General features: G+C 40.2%; 1 protein-coding gene across 1 annotated transcript; it reads right to left on the bottom strand.

Moving 5' to 3' along the window:
* Positions 1-1,452: 1,452 nt before the first annotated feature.
* ST3GAL5 (ST3 beta-galactoside alpha-2,3-sialyltransferase 5) lies at positions 1,453-10,133 on the bottom strand. Its single transcript, XM_009955376.2, has 5 exons — positions 10,090-10,133; positions 7,535-7,878; positions 5,741-5,927; positions 2,980-3,138; positions 1,453-1,734 (listed from the first exon to the last, which is right to left on the bottom strand). The coding sequence occupies exons 1-5, from the start codon at positions 10,117-10,119 to the stop codon at positions 1,471-1,473; spliced, it is 984 nt and encodes a 327-aa protein (XP_009953678.2). The 5' UTR covers positions 10,120-10,133; the 3' UTR covers positions 1,453-1,470.
* Positions 10,134-10,977: the final 844 nt, after the last annotated feature.

The following is a 10,977-nucleotide window of genomic DNA, read 5'->3' on the forward strand; positions in this document are numbered from 1 at the left end:
ATCTTCATCCATAACAAACAGTGGGAATGCTCACCATGTGGACAGTCCACGACTACCAGCAATGTTTCTAGGCCAACATTTGATCGATCTGCTACAAACTTTCATTCCCAAGGAAAGCATTTTTCACATACTGTAGATTAAGTAACAACATACTCAGTGCAAATACAGTCATTCCTACATACCTAACATCATGAAAATTAACATCAAAACCTGCTTGCAGATCTGCACAGTCCGGTTTCTTTGCAATGCACTGATTTCCAGTCACAAGACCATAAAAAAAAAGGCTGCAAGTATGCGGTTTTCAGCAGTTATCTAGCTTGCTACTAGATCACACTACTTTCTCAAAGTGATTTCTTAACTTATACACACTCACCCAATTGCTGACTTAGAAGTTGCTCTGGAAAAACCAACAACTCTATCTCTCCCTTCAATTACATACTCAACACTAGAATTCATAAGGGTTATCATCATTGTAAACTATTAAGGTTACGATATCTGAAATTCATTACTTAAAGATCATAAAGTAAACGAATGGATATTTTAACCTAGTCATAGATTCTATTATTCCTAAATGGAAGATTCATGCAAACCGGTGTTTTATAGAACCAGCAATTCTCAAGTCACTCAAAAAAAAATTAGCAGATTTTGTGTTAATGCCACTTCTATAACTGGGGTAGCTGAACTCTGCCGCAAATCAGCTAGTTAGAAACATTTATCTGGGTCTTAAGGAATGGAAATAACAAGTGATCTGGTTCAGGTGAAACCCTCCTACTGGCTAAATCCTCTTATAGTGTGCCCTGGGCCCAAAAATGCCTCATGGTAAAGCAGGATTCTAATCCAATACATTAATGCATCAATGATTTTAATATTAATCATGAACACCAAAGTACTTACTTTTCAGTTGTTGCCACAACAGTTCCTTCCCCTCCACTCCCACATTCCTCCTCCACCCTCAAAAAAATATACTAGCAGAAAACAAAAGAATATAAATATATGAGGGGGAAACACAATGCTCAAGTTGCAAGAACTGAAAGACTTGAGAAGCATACGCCTTTCTTTTCATGGCATGCCACGAAAAGGAGTCATACACCGAGAACTGGATTGACAAAGATAGTCGTTCAGTGGAAAATAAAACTCTCGTGTGCTGTTAGACCACTCAGGCTGGCGTTGTGCGTACCATAGATATCTGAAAACAAAACCGGCTTTTCTTCAGACAACTTTAACATTAAATATTTTACATTGATCTCTTTCGACTCCAAGTTGCATTCACATAGTTATTCACAAAAATGTGCAAAGTAAAATCTGACATCAACATAAAAGTCCAACAAATTGACATTAAAAAAAAAAAGGCAGCAGAGATTCCACGTCCATTTTATACACTCTTGGAAGAACTACTCCAGACAGTGAAAAAGTTGTTCCAGCTGAACCTCTGGAAACGTAACAGAGCCAAACCGTGCCGCACCTCAATTACTAGCTGTCCTTGCTGCAGAATTCACAATGTATCCCACCAGTGAGGTCTTTGACGACTTTTTCTTTGATCAGTTTTTGCAGGAATTTTGTTTCGCTTGTCACATTGTGCATAGTTTGTCTGTTCATGGCAGCCATGCAGAGGTTGTTGTAATAGTGCAAAGGTGTGCTGGGCTGATCGAGGTCATATCCAAATCCTGCTAAGCTCACTTCATCACATAAGTGTGTGGCCAGAACAACTGCTGTGACCCCAATTGTAGGTACATTCTAAACAGGGGGAAAAATGAAACCTACTGAATTCAAACATATTCTCCTTTGTCAGTTTTTGTAAACACTCTAGAAAATTTAATGGCTTTGTCTATTCCCTCTCCTCACTTAAAACTGGAATCAATTAATCAATTAAAACTAAACTCAACTAGAACTAAAACTAAAAAAATCAATTGAATGATCACATAAAACTAAAAACTTCAGGGCCAAACACTAATACAACTTGAGTATTTGCCTCTAACAAGACTTTTGACCGTCAATACCGATTTTTTTTCTCTGTGAAGGCAAGATGCCCTATTACTATGTAGTTAAACTACAAGTGAGCCCTTGCTCCAAACACTCAAACAACTCCTGACATGCAGTTAAACTTGACATTTCTTGATGTATGCTTACTTCAGTCTCGAGCTCTCTAAAAGTATTCTTCAGAATACGACTTTTCACTGAACAACCTGTGAAGAAGGCAAGTATACTACGAGACAACTAAGAGACAGATAGCTTGGTACGTTACGTTATTTTGATAAATAAACGTGAGAAAACCCTTCAAACATTTGTGCAAGAACGCTACTATTAAATGCTTTCACACAAAAGGTAGAAAGACGATGGTTAAGGGTTTTTCATAGTTCAAGAGAACTAGTGACATCCAATTTCTCAAAGAAATAATTAAAAGGTATAATTAAACTGAGCAATTTGTCACGCCATACTATGGCTGGAGCGAAGGGCAGAGAGGGAGGATACAGCCAGGAGTTGCTGTTGAGCACACCGCCACACACAGCAATTCCAACAGTTGGAAGGGCGCTTTACGCTGGCCTGGTTTCCATACTCCCTCTGCTTTCCCTGCAGCTGGAGACACATCTGTCTATAGCTAATTGCTGGTTTGGCTTAACAGGCTGCTTTTAACACACTTAACATATACCAAATGCACGTTTGGAATATTTAACACCAGTCACAATGATGTGTGAGTGACCACACTGTACTGGAATGAATTTGTCTCACTGCATCTGAATGCTTTGTAAAACAGGCCATTTCATGTCAGCCCTCCTTTAAAAAGGTGAGCTGAAATCCTGCTTTGATTTTACACAAGAAAATACAAGAGTATTTTGACAGGACATTAATTTCCCCATTACTTGAGACCAGCTCTGAAACTGCACAGAGAAACTATATTGAAGGAAGAGCCCAAAACTTTTCTCAGTTTCTTATTTTACTTTGTATTTTATAGTCTCCTTCTCCTAAAAGGAAACTTCTTACCTTATCCCAACCCCAGAATTTTGATCGAGGTTCGGGGAACTGTAAAATGTCCAAAGCTGTCTCTTTGATGATGACTGGATTTAGAATCCGAAACTGCTTTGATGTAAAAGGAATTTTCTCAGCAACCTCCTTCCAAAAGAAGAGTCGCACCCACAGAGGCTAAGAGAAAGAAAAAATAGTTCAGCAAAGGGAACCTCTGAGACTGCAAAGTGTACAGCAGACAGTACACAAGTTATAGAATTCATCGGTGATCCTGAGAAATTCAGGAAACAGTTTATAGCTAAGGTGGTTCATGAATACCAGTGTACAGCTCAAGCGACTGACCCGAAAAAGGAAAAACTTTCAAAGTATTTGGAATTGCAGAGGGCAGTAGAGGGAAGAGTTGTTTATTCTGAATATTTGACTGCACTTTGTGTTTAATCAGCCAACATATCCACCAGCACCTCCAGGTTCTTTGGACCTTCCCCAGCACAGCTGAGTATTTAAAGAAATGGGAAAGGGAACCAGTTTTCCACGAGCATTAACCAGGCATTCTGAAGCAAGTGCTGGATTTGAAACAATTTTGCTCAGGCTTTGAAGAGAACAGCTGTTGTTTGACACCATCCACCTAGTGATAAATGTAACACTTCAGAAGAGGATTTACACAAGACTCAGCAATCTAGATTCTGATCTCATGCCACTCGCAGTCCATTAGATGCATGCTAATGGAAAAAACAATGCTAAGTCAGGCTCACTTTACAAGTCTTTCCACATAATGGGTAACACTAAAGCAAATGATAAAACTGATACAGCTGCAACAGAGACCTGTATTTTTTAAACAGGCTTTAAGGTACAACCCTACAGCAGATTAACTGATCAAATCTAGGTTGCTTTGGTCCCGTCTTCCCACCCGTGCTCTGAATCAGTTTACCAACGCCTGCACAGAGAGCTGATCCAGCTGAAGCCTAGTATTTGAAAGGAGAAGTATGTTTTCAGTTCACAGAATCAGAGTGGTTGAGGTTGGAAGGAACCTCTGGAGGTCAAGCGGTCCAACCCCTCTGCTCAAGCAGGGCCACTTCGAGCTGGCTGGACAGGACCCCATCCAGATGGCTTTTGAATATCCCCAAGGATAGAGACTCCACAATCTCCCTGGGCAACCCGTGCCAGTGCTCAGTCATCCTCAAGGTAAAAAAAAGCGTTCCCTGATGTTCAGAGGGACCCTTCTGTTTCAGTTTGTGCCCATTGCCTCTGGTCCTGTCATTGGGCACCACCGAAAAGAGCCTGGCTGCATCCTCTTTGCACCCTCCCCTCAGATATTTGTGTACGTCAATAAGTTTTCCCCCTGAGCCTTCTCTATGCTAAACAGTCCCAGCTCTCTCAGCCTTTCCTCACAGGAGAGATGCTCCAGTCCCTTAAGCATCTTTGTGGCCCTTTGGTGGGCTCTCCCGTATGCCCATTCCCAGATCAGTTCCCAAAACTGGCTCTCTGCACCAGAGCAAAAACACCAGAGCAAGGAAGAACTCGGGAATGAGCAGATCTGCTCCCAAGCCATGCAAAACAAGAAAAGGTAGTCTTTTCATAAAGCACATATTCTAATCTTGTCACTCACTAACAAGAGGACATGGCAGATGTGAAAAAGCAATCACTCTTCCAACTCCCCCAAAACAAATTTTAATACAGAAAGCCACCCTTGTACTAGTCGTTCTTCAAAACTGAGTCTTAAAACATGAAATAGCCAGATAGCTTGTAAAACAAGTTAGGGATTCAACACAAGTTAGAAAGCTGCTGTGCATCAAAATTACCACACTGCTGCAGGGAAGATCATAGACCAACACTGTCCGTGGTAAAAGAAAAAAAAAAAAAAAAAGAAAATCAGGGAGCAGAAGTTCTTAAATTTGTGCAAATTCATGCACTGAAGAAAGTCTCCCCTCTACAAAACATACTCGGATTATTCAAAACAAGGCAATATCCCTGCACGCACTCTTTGGACTGAAGTAGTAGTAGACAGTCATGGTCAATACTAAACAGGCCTTCCACACGCTCTCACAGAATTAAGAAGGGAACTTGGAGTACCTGAACTAGCATGTATCAATGTTAAAAAAAAAACTTGACAGGCTTTCTTCTAAATCTCTCTCAATAATTTAGAACACTTGTTCTCAACTTGTGGTCAGAGAAACCTAGCTACTGGTTTTCAACTTGCAGAAGTTATCTGCCTGCAAATTGAAAGAGCTGAAAACCACCAGTTTAAACAGTCTGTAAACATGGAACCCTTCTACCAATTCCTTAGGAACCTCTGCACTTTAAATATTCAGCGAGAAACACACGACCTCTTAATTTTGGAGCCACAGACACATGCTAACTAACAACTACGATGCTTTGATTACACACTAGCTGCACGTACGCCTACTGTAGCAGCACAGACTTTAGCTGGTAAAAAAAAAAAAAAGACTGGCATCCAGAAATCTCATTTCTATTTCAGGCTCTGCAGGTCTAAATAAGTCACTTAAACCTAATGTGAAATTAATTCCACTTGAGTAAACACTTGATACATTATGTATCTTGGTGCAAGCCACCACTATCCGTAGGAAAAAAGTGTGTTACTGTCAGCACGGGGCTTCCACATGAATGCTGGTACCAACTGCAACTAGGAGACAAAGCTAAGGAAACCACAAAGTTACATAAAAGATCCTCTGTGTAATAAAACAGGAACAATCAGCTTCTTAAACATTAGAAAAAAACCCAAACAGAAATCACAGGTACATAACACTGCCACATTACATACCAAGGTTTCGTTTTTTATCATTGCTTGAAGCCAATTGAAATCAACACTTTTAAACAAGACAGCCACAAACAAGCTAGCAGGAGGATACTCGTGTTCAGAAAGGGGGGCTCCTTCCGGGTAGGTCATCCGTATAGTAGTTTTGTTACCAACGTGATCTGTGTATCCTTGAACTGGTGCATCATTTAACCTAACAGAAAAAACACCAACAAAAGAACAAAGCACCCACACAATGGAGAGAAATTGTATTTAATAGGCATGGGTTACGATCTCATTAAAAACATCAGACACTAAGCAAAGAACTCGTATTTGACCCACAGGTTTTTTTAACAGAGCAGAGCACAGTGTTTTCTGAGTATCTCTGTGTTCCTCCCCTCACACACTCATCTGTCCCTTACCTTTGAGAGGAAGCCAATTCTACTTCTGCATTAACTGGCACAAGTGCAAAACTTCAAAAAGAAAAGCTTGAATCGAAAAGTAACTTAAAACAGCATTGCAGAATCTCATATTCGTCGCCTTGTGCCAACTCAAGAGAGGCTTAAAAGAGGAAGGGAAAGAAAACACACCGGAAGTTGCCTGCATTGTGTTTTTACACACAGACACAAGTATCAGCCCACAGGAAGGTATTCCAGTTATCCCTTCAGCGCAGCGTCATGCATCCTGGGGGCTTACATCATTCCAGCTCACCAAAAACTTCAGACGCTAGCACGCTGCTGACAAGAACAGCATCATCCAGGTCCATCAGCTCTGCAGGACAGCCTAAGTCCTGCAAACTTCTCTGTATCTGAAAAGTCACCTTCACGGTGCCGGCCCGAATTTCAGAGAACAGTTAATGCAAGCTCTCTGCCCCTCCACATGCTACAAGTTTGTTTACCTTTGTATAAGAGCTACTGTTTCACTGTATCAAGCCTTCCCTTTTTAAGAGGAACAAGTCTCAGTTTACAAAGCAACGTGGGAAAATGCCTGTATTAAATTTATTTGTGACTTTAAATGACTCAAAATATGAAGGAGAGTTCAAACAGTAAAGTTCAGAAGGCACGAATACAGAGCATGTATTCATTTAATTCAGGTATTAGAAAACACGGTAAATCATAGAAAGCATGCACTGATCTTGGAAAGATAACGAAAGATAAGCATGCTATACAGTGCATAGGCAAACTGTATACTGAAACACCAATTAATTTTTATTGTGCTTGAAATAGCTGTTATAAAAATATCCTTCAAATAAACATCCCAACTATCGAAGGGGAAAGAGGCAGAAGTGAGTCCTAAAGCCTGCCTCTGAAAGCTTAAACATATGAATGGATAAAAACCAGGATTGTCCACTTGTCTGTGATTTCACTGGTTTATAGCTCATTTCTGCCCACGCTTTTTGGTATCTGAAGTCCACAAATAACAACACTGAATTCCTGTCTTTACATTAAGGGTGGCAGAGCTCTGGAACAGGCTGCCCAGAGAGGCTGTGGAGTCTCCTTCTCCGGAGACACTCAAAACCCTCCTGGACGTGTTCCTGCGTGACCTGCTTTAGGTGGTCCTGCTCTGGCAGGGGGGTTGGACTAGATGATCTTTCGAGGTCCCTTCCAACCCCTGACATTTTGTGGTTCTGGGATTTATTTTGCTTCAAAGACTTCAAATTCCACAGTAAATTTCTCAGAAATTGAGTAAATTTCTAAAAAGCACTTTCAGTAATAGTCTTATAAGTTGCATAAATGTTGGAGATACTTTCCCCTTAAATAACAAAGTTGGTTCATAAAGTAAAGTTGAAGTAGTTGGAATCCTTAAATGGAAAATACGTACCTTATAACAACATCAAACTGATTCAGTAAGTGACCCAGCTCTGATCCATGAAGAATTCCACCACTGCCAACAACCACACAACGCTTACAGTGTTTTGACTTCAAATCCTCTGGTAAATCATGCTCAGGTAAGAGTTCGAGAAGGTTTTTAAGCTTATCAAAGAACTTGTGAAATCCAAAAGGAGGTTCATATCTAAATAAAGCTTCATCTTCATTTATATTTTTCCCTACAAAGGGAGATACGTCCATGCTATATTTCTCTGCAAATAACTTCCCCATTTCTTTCTTCACGTAAGAAGGTCGGCACTGTTCCTGCAATGCAGCACTGGCATACTGCTGTGCTCTCTAAAACAAAACACACACGATTTCAGTAAGGAAAGCCAGCTTCAGGAACATACAAAGCCCTTTTAATGCAACCCATGAGCCAACCACTGGCAGTTTAGCAAACACAGGGGTTTATAAAGAAAGCTTAAACATGGAAATACAAGACACTTTAAAGCATTCACTCAAATGCAGGTACTAACCAGTGCAGGGTGAGAACCTGCAACGGAATGCCTTTCCACCCAATCGCTTAAATCCAGATAGGAGGTTTTCTAAAGAATTAGGCTAGTAAACGTGATAAGTGAAAGTGAGCCATTTGAGAACATTGCTTCTGTTATTTATAAAAACGGATTAAAAAAAATCTAGACATATCTCTACCCATCGAATTCAGCAGCAAGGAGAATTCTACTCTGCTGCTCAACCGCATGACCTGAGTTAGGGTTGTACTGGAGACGCATTCAGCGGGTAAAAGTTCTGTGAAGCGGCAGGCTGGGCTTGCTTACTAATCAAAATGAAGCAACACTCCTTCCCTAAGCATCACTAAAGTGGTATTGCTAACAACTAAAACCCACCTTTCAAAGCAATACAAGGCGGGGGTGTTTCAGGTCTTCTTTCAAAGACTAGCCACTACAATAAAAGACTACGGTTCCATGTCACATAAAAAAAATCATAAGCTGCGAGATAAACCTACACATTGATCCATCTCATTAAAAAAACAACACAACGAAACCCAAAAAACTACTCATGTACATTTTTTTAAAACATCTGTAGTGGCAAGCTGGTATCTGATGCAAGGAAGAAGAGAAATAGCAAAGGTATTATTTTTATCAGTTAAAATTTTTTTGCGTGTTCTCTTCCCTGATACAACTCTTCTGATCCTCCCTCCATTGCAATTAAAAAAACCCCAGGAGCAAACACAGGGGCCAGAGAGTCAATATTCAAATACCATGTTAACTCAGTTCTCCTTCTGCACCATTAAGGAAAGGGAAGTGTGTAACTGGGTGCACGAGGAAGGAAGCTGTGCTTTTTCTTTTAAACAAGACTGTTCTACAGAACTGCCTCTGCTGCAGTTACAAAGGTTTCTACAAGCTTGGCCATAAACACCACACTTCTGGGCAAAGCAGGACTAAGCAACTTCAAGCTGTACCTTGCCAGCAACAGTCAGCGTGTCTTTAGAAGAGCCTCATTTTTAAGGCTGACAGTTGTGCACCCTATCAGTAAAAATTAATGCCAATCACCTGACAACTGCCCCAAAGAGTTTGTAATCAGTAACTAGACAAAGAGCAATGCTATTTCCTCATCTGGCATCTAACACAAACAAAATTAATTATGAGACAGCAACAAACACAGTCCGTGCAGCCTTTAGGTTTGCTTGGCAGGTGCTGTTCAGAAGCAAGAATGTTACTGAGAAAAGAAGTCAAATGAGAAGAAAAGGGGAGGCAAAGAGGCTCAGAAGGGGGAAAAAACACGCACTGAAGAAGGTGGGAGGTGGGGGAGGATGCACACGCCGTGATGCAAAGATGAGACTATCTTCAGCCAGGGCTTCTGCTGTAAGCTGTGTCTTAGCATTGAGACATTCAAAGACAGAAACAGAACAACCCTAAGCCAAGGTAAGTACTGCTATAAAGAGCCAACAGGTTAAGTAGCAAAGACAGAGAATTGTCATCAAGAGTTAAGAGAAAGCTTTAATGGCTCCTGTTACACCAGCTGAAAAGCCACATGCAAAACTAGTTGAAGTAGCAGCTACCCTAAATAAACAAATGAACCAACAGCTGCACCCTCCTGCACATTTGCCCTGTGATTCCAAAAACATCTGAGCAACTACACGGCAAAGCAGACTGGGGAACAGGCACAGGTAAAAATAAACCTTTGGTTTAATGTGTTGGGTTTGGGGCTTTTTTTTTTTTTAGAACATGTTACTTTTCATTTGCATCAGTTTTCTCATCACCAGTGTCATCTGCACTGACACAACAGTCATTGTTGGCATTTCAAATGTTATTCTTAACAGTCACGGTTACCTCATTTTACCCCTAAAAATCCTGTTTCTCTATGCACTTCTGTTGTCACTGCACAAGAACAAAAACCAGAAGTTCTATGGCAGGAAATGAAACAAAATATATTTTCCCTCGCAGGATAATTTCAGCATTCCAGTTCTTTGTTACAGATCCTTATAAGTCTTATATTGTCAATTAATAACTTTTTTCAAGCCAAGTAAAAAAAAATATATATACCAACCCTGATACGATCGAGGTCCACATAAGGCATTTTTGTTCTGTCACATTCTTCAGGGCCAAAATGTAATTTGAGGACATAAAGGAAGCACCCTCCAACCAGAAACAGTGCAAGAAGTCTAAAAACAAACAGGAGGGTATAGGGGTAGGAGAGAGGAAACATTTTTTCCAGCAATCCATCAACTGTTAAATTTGTTTTAAAATACTCATTTAACACAGTTGAAGAACTACTGGTCAATACTTGTATTTGATTCAAACCAAGAAAAAAATATTTTGTTCACTGCAGGTCTCTCATAACTCTTCAGAGCTATCTGCAGAAGATGTACGAACATATAGAGATGCTTTGATAAGGAAAATGTTGCATATTGACACTGATTTAGCAGTTCTATGCCTGCATCATACACTTTAACTACATCTCTAATGGGTCCAACGGCTCTCCTCACAAAGAAACCAGAAGTGACTTTTGTTCTTACTTTAAAGGGCAACTCTACTTTGAAATAATGTATTTTCATGCAAGTTAAAAAAAGGATGGAACGTCGAGTTGCAAGATTTTGGGCCAAAGGCCACCACTCACAAACAAAGCTTTCAACTCACTGGCAGGCCAGAACACAGAATTTAGATGCTCATGTTTATATTGAGAAGCCTAATTTATTTATTGCTACCCCCAAAACATGCAGAAGAAAACAAACAAACAAAAACACATTTAAAATTAAGTAATATAGACTATCCATATTTTTGATCTCCTCATTTCTCATTCCTAAGGAACCTCACTGTTGATCTCCAAATATTCACTTGGCTCATTTCGTGTCTAAAGAGATCTGCCACAATTGCATCATTATTTGGTTAGAGCTGTGGTTGTTGCTCAAGTTTGTAGTTTGAGCTTTATTACTGA

The sequence above is a fragment of the Leptosomus discolor genome, chromosome 4 (assembly GCF_034619465.1).
Source record: "Leptosomus discolor isolate bLepDis1 chromosome 4, bLepDis1.hap2, whole genome shotgun sequence".
NCBI classification, from domain to species: domain Eukaryota; kingdom Metazoa; phylum Chordata; class Aves; order Leptosomiformes; family Leptosomidae; genus Leptosomus; species Leptosomus discolor.